The sequence below is a fragment of the Rhinoraja longicauda genome, chromosome 33 (genome assembly GCF_053455715.1).
Source record: "Rhinoraja longicauda isolate Sanriku21f chromosome 33, sRhiLon1.1, whole genome shotgun sequence".
Classification (NCBI taxonomy): domain Eukaryota; kingdom Metazoa; phylum Chordata; class Chondrichthyes; order Rajiformes; family Arhynchobatidae; genus Rhinoraja; species Rhinoraja longicauda.
In genome coordinates, this window is record NC_135985.1 from 24,879,707 (window position 1) to 24,897,010 (window position 17,304).

Genomic DNA, 17,304 nt, shown 5'->3' on the forward strand with positions numbered 1-17,304 from the left:
AGGGGAAGCTGGCCAAGAATATAAAGAAGGACAGTAATAGCTTTTTTAGATATGTTAAGAGAAAAAGAGTAGCAAAGTCAAATGTGGGTCCCTTGAAGGCAGACACGGGTGAAATTATTATGGGTAACAAGGGAATGGTAGAAGAGTTGAACAGGTACTTCGGATCTGCCTTCACTAAGGAAGACACAATCTCCCAGATGTACTAGAGGACAGAGGATCTAGGGGGGTAGAGGAACTGAAAGAAATTTTCATTAGGCGAGAAATAGTATTGGGTAGACTAATGGGACTGAAGGATGATAAATCCGCTGGGCCTGATGGTCTGCATCCCAGGGTCCTCAGGGAGGTGGCTCTAGAAATAGTGATCATTGGTGATAATTTTCCAATGTTCAATAGAATCAGGATCAGTTCCTGTGGATTGGAGGGTAGCTAATGTTATCCCACTTTTCAAGAAAGGAGCAAGAGAGAAAACGGGGAATTACAGACCAGTTAGCCTGACTTCGGTGGTGGGGAAGATGCTGGAGTCAATTATTAAAGAGGTAATAACGGTGCATTTGGATAGCAGTAAAAGGATAAGTCCAAGTCAGCATGGATTTATGAAAGGGAAATCATGCTTGACTAATCTTTTGGAATTTTTTGAGGATGTGACAAGTAAAATGGATGAAGGGGAGCTAGTGGATGTAGTGTATCTAGACTTTCAGAAAGCCTTTGATAGGTCCCGCACGGGAGATTGGTGACTAAAATTAGAGCACATGGTACTGGGGGTAGGGTGTTGACATGGATAGAAAATTGGTTGGCAGACAGGAAGCAAAGAGTAGGAGTAAACGGGTCCTTTACAGAATGGCAGGCAGTGGCGAGTGGAGTGCCGCAAGGCTCGGTGTTTGGACCGCAACTCTTTACCATATATATGAATGATTTGGAAGAGGGAATTAGAAGCAACACTAGCAAGTTTGCGGATGACACAAAGCTGGGTGGCAGTGTAAACTGTGAAAAGGATGTTAGGAGGTTGCAGGGTGACCTGGACAGGTTGAGTGAGTGGGCAGATGCGTGGCAGATGCAGTATAATATAGATAAATGTGGTTATCCACATTGGCGGCAAAAACAAGGAGGCAGAATATTATCTCAATGGTGTTAGGTTAGGCAAGGGGGAGGTGCAGCGAGACCTGGGTGTCCTTGTACACCAGTCACTGAAAGTTGGCGTGCAGGTACAGCAAGCAGTGAGGAAAGCTAATGGCATGTTAGCCATAACAAGAGGATTTCAGTACAGGAGTAAAGAGGTTCTTCTGCAGTTGTATAGGGCCCTGGTAAGACCACATCTGGAGTATTGTGTACAGTTTTGGTCTCCTAATTTGAGGAAGGACATCCTTGTAATTGAGGCAGTGCAGCGGAGGTTCACGAGATTGATCCCTGGGATGGTGGGACTGTCATATGAGGAAAGATTGAAAAGACTAGGCTTGTATTCACTGGTTTAGAAGGATGAGAGGGGATCTTATAGAAACATATAAAATTATAAAAGGACTGGACAAGCTAGATGCAGGAAAAATGTTCCCAATGTTGGGCGAGTCCAGAACCAGGGGCCACAGTCTTAGAATAAAGGGGAGGCCATTTAAAATTGAGGTGAGAAGTAACTTTTTCACCCGGAGAGTTGTGAATTTGTGGAATTCTCTGTCACAGAGGGCAGTGGAGGCCAAATCACTGGATGGATTTAAGAGAGAGCTAGATAGAGCACTAGGGGCTAGTGGAATCAAGGGATATGGGGAGAAGGCAGGCACGGGGTATTGATGGAGGAAGATCAGCCATGATCACAATGAATGGAGGTGCTTGCTCGAAGGGCCGAATGGCCTTCTCCCGCACCTATTTTCTATGTTTCTATGTTTCCACATTTTAATGGTATACTGTTCCCCCAAAACACTGATTACACTGTGAGGGGCATAGCGAATGGCGGGTTTTGCTTACTAAAATGGCGGATGTTACGCTCCTTTGCGTACTACACTTCGGTATCGGCGATTTCGACGGAGTGGTTCATCTTGCTCCTCTAGTATCTTTGGGTAGCAGCACCACCAGTGGCACCGCTTTGTCATCGGTACATTTAATAGTTTTCTGAATGGATAATTGAGGCCCACCTTATTGGAAATTCGAGCGGCTTCATCACTGAGAAGGAGGTTGGAATGTGTCGCGTTGGATCTGCCAGGATGCACCTCGTTTGCAGGGGCGGTGTGAGGCCTGCAGGTTAGGTCTGCCAGGTGAAGGCTTTCCAGCAGCTCATCCACCGTCTGGCTCTCCTCCACCAGTGTCAGTCTGCTCTGCAGAGCAACAATCTGATCCTCCTGATCCAGTAGGGTTTCATTCTGAACAGAACATAATTAAAAATAAAACATGAACACGGCCTCTATCTCTTCACAAATATTCACAAATATTCCTCGATGTTTCGTAGTAAGTGGCGATTTCACCAGGGGTACAGGATTTAACAAGGAGTGTATCAGTGAACAGTCTGAAGAAGGGTCTCGACCCAAAACGTCACCGATTCCTTCTCTCCTGAGATGCTGCCTGACCTGCTGAGTTACTCCAGCATTTTGTGAATAAATACCTTGGATTTAACAAGAACTTCATCTGCTTTGACCACAGAGTGGTCAGAATATGCAAGACGTTAGGGGTCATGTTGGCGAGATGCATGTGAGGGGAAGCTGGATGCGTATTGGAGAAAGGAGCGGATGAACAGGTTGAAAGCTTGGGGTGAAGATTCAGATGGAGCATAACAGTGTATCTGTGCACTGCGGATGGCTTGATTGTAATCATAAATAGTTTTTCCGCTGACTGGTTAGCACGCAACAAAAGCTTATCTGGAGAAAAAGAATAGGTAACGTTTTAGGTCGGAACCCTTCTTCACACTAAAAGTAGAGATGGTGGGAAGGGGGGTGTGGAGAAATAAACCAGAGGCGAGAAAAGGCCACACCAAATGTGCGTCACGGTGGCACAGCAGTATAGTTGCTGCCTTTCAGCGCCGGCGACCCGGGTTTGATCACGACTATGGGTGCTGTCTGTACGGAATTTGTACGTTCTCCCCATGGGTTTTCCACAAGATCTTTGGTTTACTCCCACAATCCAAAGACGTACAGGTTTGTAGATTAATTGGTGTAAGTATAAGTTGTCCCTAGTGTGTGTAGGATAGTGTTAGTGTGCGGGGATCGCTGGGCGGCGCAGACTTGGTGGGCCGAAGGGCTTGTTTCCACGCTGTATCTCTAAACTAAAGATAATTATGGGATCCACCCTTCCTGAGGTCATCTGTGGCTGGCCCTGATTTGTTCTGGCCATTGGTACTGTTTTCTCTGGAGCGTCAGAGGCTGAAGGGTGACCTGATAGAAGTTTATAAAATTATGAGAGACATTGATCGGGTAAACAGTCAGATCCTTGTTCACCCCAGGGTGGAAATGTCAAAGATTAGAAGACATGGCTTTAATGTGAGAGGGGCAGTTTAAAGGAGATGTGCAGGACAAGTTTTTTTTTCTACACAGAAAGTGGTGGGTACCTGGAATGCTCTGCCAGGGGTGGTGGTGGGAGGCAGATAGGATTGTGATATTTAAGGGCTTTTAGATAGGCACATGGATATGCAGAAAATGGAGGGATATGGATCATGTGCAGGCAGAGATTAATTTAACTTGCATCATGTCAGCACAGAGGGTCTATTCCTGTGCCGATGTTCGATGTTCTCTGTTATGGCTAAAAAAATACAGTGACAATTGAATATTGACACACTTGAATATTGACACACTTCCAATTATAGAGTATTTTTGAGGAAGTTACATAAATATTGGAAGAATATATAAAACTAAACCAAGTGGACCCGTTAGGCCCAAACCTCTTCTGCAGCACCCTCTCCTCCCCGCCCTCCTCCCCCCCCCTCTCTTCACCCGCTCTCTTCACCCCCCCCTCTAATTCCCACTAAATTAAACAAACACTGCAAGGATTGTAGAACATAAATCGGCTTTTTCAAGGGAAAAGGCGTGTCAATGGGTCAATCCAAACTATGTGCCACTTGAAAGGGTAGTAAATTATAAAAAAGAATTAGTGTGGAAATAGGAAAATAGTTTCAGTTTAGTTTATTGACACGTGAACTGAGGTACAGTGAAAAGCTCTTGTTACGTGCTAACCAGTCGGGACTAAAGGGAAAAATGATGCACATCAACTAAAAGAGTCCAAAGAGAGTCTTGCACGAGAAATTGTTGCACAGGTACGCAGAAAGGAAATGTTTAAAGGGACATGGGCCAAATGCGGGCAAATGGGACTAGCTTAGATGGAGCATGTTGGTAGCCTCGATGAGTTGGGCCGAAGGGCCTGTTTCCCTGTGATATAATTCTATGACGATCTAAAGCAGAAATTGTGTCAGAGACATGAAAGAAAGATTGCATGACAAGAAATTCTTAGTCACATTTCTGAAGTGAAACAAACAACATGATCTAATTTCTAGATTACTGCTGTGGACTTAAAGTAGTGCATTCAATAAATAGATAAAAGGAATAATCAGTTATGTGCTCCAAATTCGGCAGTTACGATTAATACATGCTCATCCAATTTGTCCTTTCTCTGTTATTTGTGCTTTCTTCTGCACCATTATTTAGCGTACCCTTTTCGACTTAAGGAATTGTATTTAGTTTTGGTCACCCTTCTGTAGGAAAGATGTTATTAAGGTGGAGAGTGCAGAGAGGATTTACGAGGATATTGCCGTGACTTGTGGGCCTGAGCTATAGGGTGGGCAGGCAAGGACTTTATTTCTTGGAATGTAGGAGGATGAAAGGTGATGTTATGAAGTACAGATCAAGAGGGGAATAGTTAGGATAAATACACAAAGTCTTTTACCCAGAGTAGGGGAATCAAGAACCACTGGACATAGGTTTAAGGTGAGAGGGGAAAGATTTAATAGGAACTTGAAGGGTAACTTTTTCACACAGAGGGCGGTGGGTATATGGAACAAGGCAAGTACAAAAACAGCATTTAAAAGGCATTTGGACAGGTACATAGATAGGAACGGTTTAGAGGGATATGGGCCACACACAGGCAGGTGGGACTAGCGTAGATGGGGCATCTTGGTCAGCATGGGCAGGTTGGGCCAAAGGGCCTGTTTCCGTGTTGTATGACTTCATGAGTACAAGCCAGCACTTTGCTTCTGCTGTTCTTGGTTGTGCTGTGTTATTCAGGTCCCTTAAGGAACATAGACACGGAAAGCTGGAGTAACTCAGCGGGACAGGTAGCACCTCTGGATAGAAGGAATGGGTGCGTTTCGGGTCGAGACCCTTCTTATGGAACATACATCCGTCTATCCTCACCTGTTGCTTAAACCGTTCCATGGCATCCTCAAGGGCAGCAAGGAAATCCCTGTTCTCTTCCTCCAGCCTCTGAACCTGTGCCTGCAGTTTTGGTACAAGCTGCTCTTTAGATTCGTTGCCAAATTCTGTCTTACCCTGAGAGAAATAAACAATATCATAATGGACATCCATCACAGATAATGTAGACAAAATGCTGGAGTGACTCAGTGGGTCAGGCAGCATCTCGGGAGAGAAGGAATGGGTGACGTTTCGGGTCGAGACCCTTCTTCAGATTAAGTGCCTCTAGTCATTCCCAATATGCCTATCAGTCTATTTACAATATCAAAAAATATATATTTTTAATCTAAAATACATTTTGAATTCAACATTTGGCTTTCAATTATATGTATATACAACCAAGATATTTTACAGGCAGCATCCTACTTTTTCTTTAAATCTTGTTTTTCTATAGAAAAAAATAATTTGAAAATCCTGGAAATGTGCATATCAGGAAATTTGGAGACTCAAAAGTAGAGTAACTTGTTCTTCTTTCACAGCCTCAAGACTTTACTTCAGACATATAAAATAAGACATTTGTGCTCATTTTTAATGTATGCTTAAAACACAGTGCTGGAGTAACAGTGGGTCAGGCAGTCTCTGAGGAGAAAGACACAAAGTGTTGGAGTAACTCAGCAGGTCGGGCAGCATCCCTGGAGAACATGGATAGGTGACATTTCAGGTCAGGACTCTTCTTCAGAGAGAACATGGATAGGCCATGTTTCCCCCTTACTACAATCAGTCTAAAGAAGGGTCTCAATCTGAAACGTCGCCTGTCCATTCCTTCCACAGATGCTGTCTGACCCACCAAGTTACTTTGTGTTTTACTCAAGATACTGGCATCTGCAGGTCCTTGTGTTTCTATATGTTCAAACAGTATTTTATATCCTCTATCAGTTAGAGATATACCTGTGCCTTGGATACATTGTGAGCCTTGGAAGAAGGGTCTCGACCCAAAACGTCACCTTCTCCCCTGAGATGCTGCCTGACCTGCTGAGTTACTCCAGCATTTTGTGAAATAAATACCTTGGATTCATCAGTGGACGTACACTCGATACCACTGTCCAAGCCGGAGGCGGTGGAAAGCTCGCTCCGAGCGTCTTCCACAGTCGTCAGCCACTCTTTCATTTTTAACACCTGATCTACCGTGAGGTTCCTGTCTTCCTGCAGCTCCATAAAGATACGGTGGGCAGTGTCCGTGCAGGTTCGGTAATGGGAGCTCTCGGCCTGGAGTCGAGCCACGCCTTCCAAGGCCGACTGCGGGAAGCACTTGGTCGATGCCTCGTGCTGACCGTGTTTCAGAGCCTGGTGCAAGGTTTTGATCTGCAGGTCCAGCTCACTGTTACGGTCCACCTCCTTCTTGCAGTTTATCACAACCTGGTTTTTAATGTTCTGGGCCCTTTTGGCATAATTCAAAGAGTTTAGATTCTCATCAAAGTTTAAGGAAGAAGGGCCGATGCAGGTAATCATGACCGTTTTTGCATTCCCGCCAAGCGAGTCTTTCAAGATTCTGGTAATCTTGGAATCCCGATAAGGAATGTGAGACCCTTTCCTTCTCGGATCGCCCAACACACTGATGACATTCCCCAGTGCCAACAATCCACTGTTGATCTGGATGGATTCTTTCAAGCGGTCCCCGGTGTTGCCTGTCTTAATAATTCGCTCGGAGCCTGCCAGGTCCACAAAGTGGAACTTTGAGCTTATCACCTGCGCGGAATTTAACCGGTGTCCAGCGGCGTCGGCAAGCCGGGTGAGCCGGCCAACGCCTCGCCTCTGCTCCATGGTGACGGTGAAGATGGTGTGGGAGCGGCTGGAGTGTAGGTTGATCTGGGTGGCACCCGTGTGCTTAGCACTGTTCCCGATCTCCAGCAGGCTCAGGGCCTCATCCAAACCTTCCACATCGCATTCCTTGACACCACAGAGCACTGGAAACAACAGAGGGATCAACGAAAAGATAAAGCAGTGGCCCCACAGGAAGAGCACAGCCATAGGCCCCACATTGACAGAATGATGGAACTCTGCATGGTGCAGAACTGGTGGAAAAATCCACGTGAAACTATCAGCTTTAGTGCCGTTACCCTGCTGAATGGACAGCACCCCTGGGATCAGCCCAATTTATAGAGGCATAGAGTCATACAGTGTGGAAACAGGCCCATCAGCCCAACTTGCCCACACCAACCAACATGTCCCATCCACACTAGTCCCACCCGTCTGCGTTTGGCAAATATCCCTCTAAACTTATCCTATTCATGTACCTGTCAAAATGGTTCTTAAATGATGCCACAGTATCTGCCTCAACAACCTCCCCCAGCAGCTCGTTCCACATACCCTCCACCCTTTGTATGAAAAGTTACCCCTCAGGTTCCTATTAAATCCCCCCCACCCCCTCACCGTAAACCTATTTCCTCTGGATATCTAGGGAAAAAAAACTGCAGATGCTGGTTTAAATCAAATGTAGACACAAAATGCTGGAGTAACTCAGCGGGTCAGGCAGCATCTCAGGAGAAAGAATGGGTCACGTTTCGGGTCACGTTTCGGGTCGAGACCCTTCTTCAGACTGATGTCAGGGGAGGGGGCGGGACAAAGATAGGATGTAGTCGGAGACAGGAAGAATGGTGGGAGAACTGGGAAGGGGGAGGGGATAGGGAGGGGAAGCAGGAGTGGGAGAAGTCAACGTTCATACCGCTGGGGTGTAACCTGCCCAAGCGAAATATGAGGTGCTGTTCCTCCAATTTGCACTGGGCCTCACTCTGACAATGGAGGAGGCCCAGGACAGAATGGTCAGATTGGGACGATAGGGGGACTTGAAATGCTGAGCCACTGGGAGATCAGGTTGTTTGAGTCGGACTGAGCGGAGGTGTTCAGCGAAACGATCGCCGAGCCTGCACTTGGTATCCTTTGTATATCGATTCCCCTACTCTGGGCAAGAGACTCGGCGTTTACCCGATGTATTCAATTGTGTATGGAGTGAAAAACTAAAGTTTTTATCAATACAGGACTCCAGTAAAGTTCAGAGAAGGGGTGAAAAGTTGTGAAAGTTTCACACCAGTCAAGCAAGGAATAGAACATGGAAGATATAACTGTACAGCACGAAAACATACCCTGCAGCCGACAATGTCTGTGCCGAACATGATGCCAAGAATCTTTCCAAAGACCTTGCAAAACCTTCAAGTAGAAAGTACCTCCCTGTTGACTTGATAAAGGATTTGAATAAGTGTTTGTGAATTGGATTTCTGGCGAGGATGCTTTTTTTTTGTGTGGAGAGAATAAAATGGGATTAATGTCAGATTTGAATGAAAGAGTCCCTGATGGGTCGAAGGTAATGTATCTGGGTGGTGTGGATGAATCGATGAATGAATGTACTAGTGTTTAAAACTTTACACCATTAATAAAATCAAACTTCTGAATTTAATTAATTGAAATATACAGCATGGAAACAGGCCCTTCAGCCCACTAAGTCCACTCTGATCATTGATCGGTCACAGGTTCACACAAGTTCTGTTATCCTTCTTTCGCATCCACTCCTTACACACTTGGAGGCACGGTGGCGCAGCAGTAGAGTTGCTGCCTCACAGCACCAGAGAGCCAGATTCAATCCTGACCATGGGTGCTGGCTGTACAGAGTTTGTACGTTATCCCCGTGATCGCGTGGGTTTTCCCCGGGTGCTCCGGTTTCCTCCCACACTCCAAACTAGCAGGTTTGTAGGTTAATCGGCTTTGGTAAAGATTGTAAATTGTCCCTAGTGTGTAGGATAGTGCCAGTGTATGGGGATTGCTGATCTGCACAATTTCAGTGGGCCAAAGGGTCTGTTTCCACGCTGTATCTCTAAATGACACTAAATTACAGGATATATACAGAGGTCAATTAATCTACAAACATGCATGTCTTTGGCATGTGGGAAGTTCCTGGAGCACCTGGAGGAATCTCTTGGTCATAGGATGAACACGCAAACTCCACAGGTAGCACCCGAGGTCAGGATTGAACCAGAGTCTGTGGTTCACATGAATAGTTGATTGATAGAGTGTGTCGGCAATGAATTCGAGGGAATGTTTCTGATTTTGATAACTCTTTTTCTGAGAGTACTAATATTTTAAACTTTGATCTATTGTATATTTTTAATAGTTGGAAAATTATTCAGAAACTCACTTACGGACAGTTCTCTACCTGGGAGCTAAGAACAAGTCGTCTATCAGCTTTTTCTCTTTGTGGAGCTGACGTTCCTTCTGCATAGATTTGCCCTCGATAAAAGGCTTTACACAAATAGGATCTTTCTAGCTTTACCTCGTGTTTCTGGGTTAGAGATACAGCGTGGAAACAGGCCCTTCGGCCTACTGAGTCCACACCGACCAGCGATCACCCTTACACGAGTCCCATCATACACATTCGGGACAATTTACAGAAGCATATTAACCAACAATCCTGCACATCGTTGGAGTGTGGGAGGAAACCGGAACATGCGGAGAAAACCCACGCGGTCACTGGGAGAACGTATAAACTCTGTGCACACAACAGCCACGATTGAACCCGGGACACTGCAGTGCTACCAGCGCGCCACTGTGCTGCGGTTCAAAAAGCATTTTGGAGGAGCCTATTTTGTTTGCATTAAATTCAGTGGCCAACCTGCTACTGACTGCAAAGTCTTCCCCAATACTCTTGCACATTCTCTTTGTGGACTTTACCTGCCTCCTGAATCCAAAATTTGTCAGCTAAAGCAGCACAATTTAAAAGAGTAATTTGATTGTTGAATATGAACTCAGAGACCTGTGTTTCCTTTGTCATCCTCTCGAGTGCGAATGTCCTTGCTTGCCGTCTCCACCTCCAGCAGGTCTTTGAATTCTTCTTTGTAGACTTCAAGGTACGACACCTTAACAGTATGATCCACTGCATCGTTCTCATCGATCAGCTTAAATATCTCAGCCAAAGCACGGGGAATGATCCCCTGATCTTCCTCAAGCACAGAAGCTGGGGAGAAAGAACAGAGATTCATAGCCATAATCTTTACCTAACACCGGTTTCCTCCCACACTGAATGGGCGGCACGGTAGCGCAGCGGTAGAGTTGCTGCTTTACAGCGAATGCAGCGCCGTCGACTCAGGTTCGATCCTGACTACGGGTGCTGCACTGTAAGGAGTTTGTACGTTCTCCCCGTGACCTGCGTGGGTTTTCTCCGAGATCTTCGGTTTCCTCCCACACTCCAAAGACGTACTGGTATGTAGGTTAATTGGCTGGGTAAATGTAAAAATTGTCCCTAGTGGGTGTAGGATAGTGTTAATGTGCGGGGATCACTGGGCGGCACGGACTTGGTGGGCCGAAAAGGCCTGTTTCCGGCTGTATATATATGATGATATGAATACCTCATTCACTGAAGAACAATGGTAAATCAGAACATGCCAAGTCTACCAATTTTCGCAACATAGCTCCTCATAACCATGTCTGATTTAGTTATCTATGAATCAGCCTACCACAATAACATGCTAAGGTTGGCCAACAACATTGTCCCTGACCCCGACCATGTCCTGAACAGTGAATACGAATTGTTACCATCAAATCGGAGGTACAGGGTACCAAGATTTAATAAGGTTAGACTGAAGCACTCTTTTGTGCACCAGTCAATCCTGAAACTAAACATAGAACTTAACCCCAGATCAAATGTACGTTGAAGGGTCTTGAATGTGTCGTCATTTGTGATTATAATGTTATGGTGAATATATGTATCCTCGTTTCTTGTCTTACATTCTTTGTCTTTGTTGATGTTGCAAGTGGAGCTGCTGAGATGCAAGAAAAAAATGTTAGACTTGATCTGACAATAAAGTATTATCGTATCGTATTAGTTCTTAACTGCCTTTGAAAATAGTAGAACAATCTGCTCAATCCAGAGTAGACACCAAATGTTGGTGTAACTCAGCAGGACAGGCAGCATCTTTGGAGGGAAGGAACGGGTGATGTTTCGGGTCGAGACCCTTCTTCAGACTGATGTCAGGGGAGTGGGCAGCACATAGATAGAATCTAGTCAGAGACGATGAGACTGGTGGGAGAACTGGGAAGGGAGAGGGGATGGAGAGAGAGGGAAAACAAGGGCTATTTGAAGTTCGAGAAGTCAATGTTCATACCGCTGGGGTGTAAGCTACCCAAGCGAAATATGAGGTGCTGTTCCTCCAATTTGCGCTGGGCCTCACTCTGACAAAGGAGGAGGCTCAGGACAGATAGGTCAGATTGGGAATGGGAGGGAGAGTTGAAGTGCTGAGCAACCGGGAGTTCAGGTAGGTTAAGGCAGACTGAGTGGAGGTGTTCAGCGAAACGATCGCCGAGCCTGCGCTTGATCTCACCGATGTAGAGAAGTTGACATCTGGAACAGCGGATACAGTAGATGAGGTTGGAGGAGGTGCAATTGAACCTCTGCCTCGCCTGAAAAGACTGCCGGGGTCCCTGGATGGAATCGAGGGGGGTGGTAAAGGGTTGTATCTCCTGTGCTTGCAGGGGAAAGTACCTGGGGAGGGGGTGGTTTGGGAAGGGACGAGTTGACCAGGGAGTTGCATGGAGAATGGTCTCTGTGGAAAGCAGAAAGGGGTGGAGATGGGAAGATGTGGCCAGTAGTGGGATCCCGTTGGAGGTGGCGAAAATGTTGGAGGATTAATATGCTGTCAAGGGATATTTTTAAGGCGGAGATTGACAGATTCTTGATTGGTACGGGTGTCAGGGGTTATGGGGTGAAGCCAGGAGAGTGGGGTTGAGACAGAACCATAGATCAGTCATGATTGAATGGCAGAGTAGACTTGATGGGCCGAATGGCCTAATTCTGCTTCTATCACTTTTGAACATGAATTATGGTCAAACTATTGAGCACTGTACACCTTATTTACATGCAGTGCTTCAATTCTTGTCTGAGAATAGTTTCACTTGCCCGCGAAACAATTAAGAATATCGAGCAAACAAGAATTCCAGGTCTGTGCTGCAGAAAACAGAGGATCACGGCCTGATATAAAGTTGATAATTTGGCACAAGTGCAACATGAAAACAAACTGAAAAGTGCTGCAAAAGAGAAAACCAACTCAGTGCAGACGATGACCAACAACAGAGTGGGTAGCTGCAGTCTAGTTTAGTTTATTTTAGTTTAGAGATACAGCATGGAAAGAGGCCCTTCAGCCCACTGCACCGACCAGCAATCCTTGCACAGTAACACCACTAGGGACAATTTTTACATTTTTATACCAAGCCAATTAACCTACAAACCTGTAAATCTTTGGAGTGTGGGAGGAAACCAAAGATCTTGAAGAAAACCCGCGCAGGTCACGGGGAGAACGTGCAAACTCCGTAAAGACAGCACCCGTAGTCAGGATTGAACCCGGGTCTTTGGCATTGAAAGGCAGCAACTCTACCTCTGCGTCACCATGCCGGCAATCACTAGATGAGTCGTTATGTTACAGTTGTGCACGTTGTTGGTGAGGCCACATTTGGAGTATTGCGTTGTTTCGGTAACCCTACTATAGGAAGGATGCCATTAATCTGGAAAGAGTACAGAGAAGATTTACGAGGATCTTGCCAGGACTTGAGGGCCTGAGCTATAGGGAGAGGGTCAGCTGGCTGAGACTTCATTCCTTGGAGTGCAGGACGATGAGGTGCAACCTTATAGAGGTGCTTAAAATAATGTGGGAAATTGATAGATGCACAGTCTAAAAGACCCAAAGTTGGGCAATCAAGAACTGGAGCACCTAGGTTTAAGGTGAGAGGGGAAAGATTGAAAAGGAACTTGAGGGGCAACCTTTTCACACTATGGGTGGTGAGGATATGGAACGAGATGCCCGAGGTGGGAGTTGAGGCAGGTACTATAACAGCATTTTGTAAACACTAGACCAAGTGGACCCATTGGGCCCAACCTCTCCTGCATTGGTGCAGCACCCTCTCCTCCCCCACACCATAAAATGTGAATAACTTTAAAAATATAACACCAATTTGAATGAAACGTCACCCATAGCACCACAAGATGATGGTGAGTAAGGTGGGCCTAAAATTGTTGCGCTATCGTGTACCGCTTTGGCTGTAGTTCAGGAACAAACAAACAAGAGTTTTAGTATATAGATTTGGACAGGTATATGGATCGGAAGGGTATAGAGGGATATGGGGCAAACGCAGAAAGGTGGGACTGGTGTGGATGGGGCACCTTGGTCGGCGTGGATGAGTTGGGTCGGAAGGCCTGCTTCCACGTAATCTGGCTCTATGAGTGCACGAGGCCTCTCATGCCGCTGCAGTGCAAGTCATCGGCTGCGCTTGGTTTCACAAGGGTCTCGACCCGAAACGTCACCCATTCCTTCCCTCCAGAGATGCTGCCTGACCCGCTGAGTTACTCCAGCATTTTGTGACTACCTTGGCTTCTCAAATGTCTCCTTTGAGCTCTGTCAATATGTTGGACCTACAAACTCTTTGGAATTCACAAAACTTCAACAAAACCTTCCATTGATCACACCCAGATGAAATATTTGCCTGGATTCTACAAATACAAGCAATTTATTTTCAATATAAAATATAAAGCATGAGAGATTCCCCTTCGTTGGGATGGCCAACAATGGTTATCTTTTCTTTCCTATGGTTACTACTGACTCTTTACATCGAAACAGTACACATATTTTCATGGGTGTATTTAGAATAGTAGCAAGTTTTAACTTGTGTAAAGGTCACATTGTGATATTAAAATAGCTCTTGAATGGGCATATTGCGATTTACAAACCACTGAACCTGAAGTGCAATGCTGATTTAGTTTAATTTAGAGATACAGAAACAGGCTCACTGGATCCACGCCAACCTTTGATCGCCCATTCATACCAGTTCTGCATTATCCCACTTTCTCATCCACTCCCTACACATCAGGGGCAATTTAGAGAGGCCAATTAACCTATAAACCCGCACGTCTGAGATGTGGGAGGAAACTGGAGCACCTGGAGGAAAACCACACGGTCACAGGGAGAATGTGCAAACTCCACACAGACAGCACCCGAAGGAAGTCAGGATCGAACCCGTGTATCTGATGCTGTGAGGCAGCAGCTGTTAGCTGCGCCACCTGAAGTAAAGAAAAGCATCTTCTCTCACTTTATTGCCACAAACAACAGATAAAGATAAAGAATATCTTTGGCAGATAAAGAAATGCCCAAGTTGTATGGCAATAAAGTTGTACAACAATAAAACAACTAAACTGTGGAAAGAATAGGGAAACCGATGAGCTAAAAAAATAAGTCTAATATATATGAAATGCAACTTGACAACATGCAGCCATAAAAAACATAGAAGGTATTAGTTGTAGAGGATCACAAGGTCAATGACCACAAAGGTCTGAAGATCTCGACCTGAAACGTCGCCCAATTCCTTCTCTCCAGAAATGCTGCCTGACCCACTGAGTTACTCCAGCATTTTGTGTTTACCAATGACTACACATCTTCAATTCAAGACAGATGGGTAAAATGTGTATATCCAGTGCCGCTGCCTGAACAGTTTCATGGAATTCCTCCTGTATATAAACAGTGGTAACCTCTAATAACTGCCATCCCCTCCTCCCTTCTTTCCCCCCTTCACCCCCCATTCCCATTTCTTTCTCTCCCCCACCCCTCTTCTCTCCTCTTTTCTCTCCTCCCCCCACCACCCTACATTCCTTCCTCTGGCTTCACAATTTGCAACTCCTTAATCCTTTTGACTCACACCTGTTTTTTTCATCTCTGGCCTTTGTGCAACCATCTACTTATCAAGCCTCCCCCCCCCCCACTTCCTTCTCGCCCCTTCCCCCCCCACTCTCCCTTCTCACCCCTTCCCCCCCACTCTCCTATCTCACCCCCCCTTCTCTCCCCGACCCCCACACCACCACCTTTCTCTGCCTTTACAATTTGCAACTCCTTAATCCTTTTGACTCACACCTGTTTTTTTCATCTCTGGCCTTTGTTCAACCATCTATTTATCAATCCCCCACCCCCCCACCCACCCCAACTCCTCACCTGTGTTCACCTATTACCTGCCAGGGTTTTTCCTGTCCCACCTCTCTTCCAGCTTTCTTCCCCCCCCCCCCCCCCCCCACCATTCAGTCTGAAGAAGGGTCCCGATCGAAACGTCACCTATCCATGTTCTCCAGAAATGCTGCCTGACCCGTTGAGTTACTCCAGCACTTTGTGTCTTTTTTACCACATCAAACCTTCAGTTTGCTTTATTCATGGAGAATAATGCTTTTTTTTAAGGAAGGAACAAAAGACATTTCCAAGGTGGTGCAGGGCATCCAAATTTATTTAAAGCTAAGAATTACTTTTTCAGTGCAGCCTCTGAAAATGGAGGAAATTACCAATTCAAGCAGACGTTCTAAAAGTCCAAACATTAATGCCAGATTTAGTTTCTTAATGTCGTTTAGAGAAACAAGCCCTTCGGCCCATCGAGTCCGCGCCAACCAACAATCCCCATACACCATCCTACATTCACAAGAGACAATTTTACCAAAACCAATTAACCTACAAACCTGTACATCTTTGGAGTGTGGGAGGAAACCGGAGCACCCGGGGATAACCCATGGAGGTCACGATGAGAACATACAGACTCTGGACCAACAGCACCCATAGCCAGGATCGAACACGGGTCTCTGGCACTGGGTCTAAGGCAGCAATTCTATCGCTGCACCATCGATTTTCAGAATTTATTTGGTGGTGACTGAGTGATAAATATTGACCATGATCATTGTCTGACATGGAACAAGCTGGTTTGTAATGGACAGCAAGAATTTTGACGGACCTTTCTCTCTCTCCAGCATTGAAATAAATCCTGCGGTACCATTTCAGCGAGATAAGTGAAGTTAAAATTTAGCGCCCTTTCAATCTGTGTATGAACCAGCTTGCCTCTTGCAAGCAAACAAGACTATTTTTAGTGGAGAACTGCTGTCAATGTCAAAGCCCTGCTCCTACTTCACTTACATATGTACGATTCTCCGATGGTGTAGGTTTTGCCTGATCCAGTCTGTCCATAGGCAAACACCGTGGCATTGAAACCCTCAAAAAAAGCAGTCACAAGCGGCTCCACGCAGCTCGTGTAAATGTCCTCCTGGGTGGAATTCTGGTCAAAGATCACATCAAAGTGAAAATGTCGGTTATGCCCAAGGGTAAGCTGCCGCGTGTCGAGGTCAACATGGACACAGGACCGATGTCTGTGGAGTAACTCCTTGGGCAGCAGCGGTCTCACCCGAACGGCCACCTTCACTGCTGCTTCTTCAGTCTTCGTGGAGCCACTCGATTTTGGAGGCATGTCTGCAGCCCAAAGATGTCCCTTCAAGCTGTCCCTTGAACTCTCCGAACAACCAAATCTCTGACAATATTCAGCTGGCGCACTGTGGAAGAGAGTGAACATTATCTTCCACATCATAGAATTTAACACACTGTTGAAAAATAATAGCTCGAGGATGAACCACAAGGTATTTGGCATCATCTTCAGAACTTAATGAAGACGACAGCATACGAAGGGATGCACAGTATTGCAGCGGTAGAGTTGTTGCCTTACAGCACTAGAGACCTGGATTCAATAGTGACTACAAGTGCTGTCTGTACAAAGTTTGTATGATCTCCCCATGACTGTGCAGGTTTTCCCCGGGTGCTCCAGTTTTCCCCCACACCCCAAAAACGTACAGGTTTGGAGGTTAATTCAGCTTTGATCGATAGTGTATATGTTAATGCTAGTGGATTGTTGGTCGGCGTGGACTCAGTGGGTCGAAGGGCCTGTTTCCGCACTGTATCTCTAAACTAAACAACATAGTCTCTAAACTAAACAACATACTCTAAACAAATAACTACCTTCTGCCGTTCTGCTTACCAAAGATTTGACAGAGACGTGGGATGTCAGCAGATCTAACTTAAGTGACAGAGCTTCTGTTGCAAACATGAAATAGCAGTTAAAATGGAAAGATTATTCCACCAAAACAATCCACCATTTAATGATCTCA

The 17,304-nt window shown here is 45.7% G+C and overlaps 1 protein-coding gene across 1 annotated transcript in view; it reads right to left on the reverse strand.

Moving 5' to 3' along the window:
* The window catches only part of kif7 (kinesin family member 7), a 55,593-nt gene extending 38,903 nt beyond the window's left edge, over positions 1-16,690 (reverse strand). The window contains exons 1-5 of the mRNA XM_078427146.1: positions 16,286-16,690; positions 10,117-10,317; positions 6,381-7,279; positions 5,319-5,453; positions 2,121-2,345 (exon numbers count right to left, since the gene is read on the reverse strand). Of these exons, the coding sequence (XP_078283272.1) occupies positions 2,121-2,345; positions 5,319-5,453; positions 6,381-7,279; positions 10,117-10,317; positions 16,286-16,613 (1,788 nt within the window). The 5' untranslated portion in view covers positions 16,614-16,690. The remainder of the gene's footprint in view (positions 1-2,120; positions 2,346-5,318; positions 5,454-6,380; positions 7,280-10,116; positions 10,318-16,285) is intronic.
* Positions 16,691-17,304: the final 614 nt, after the last annotated feature.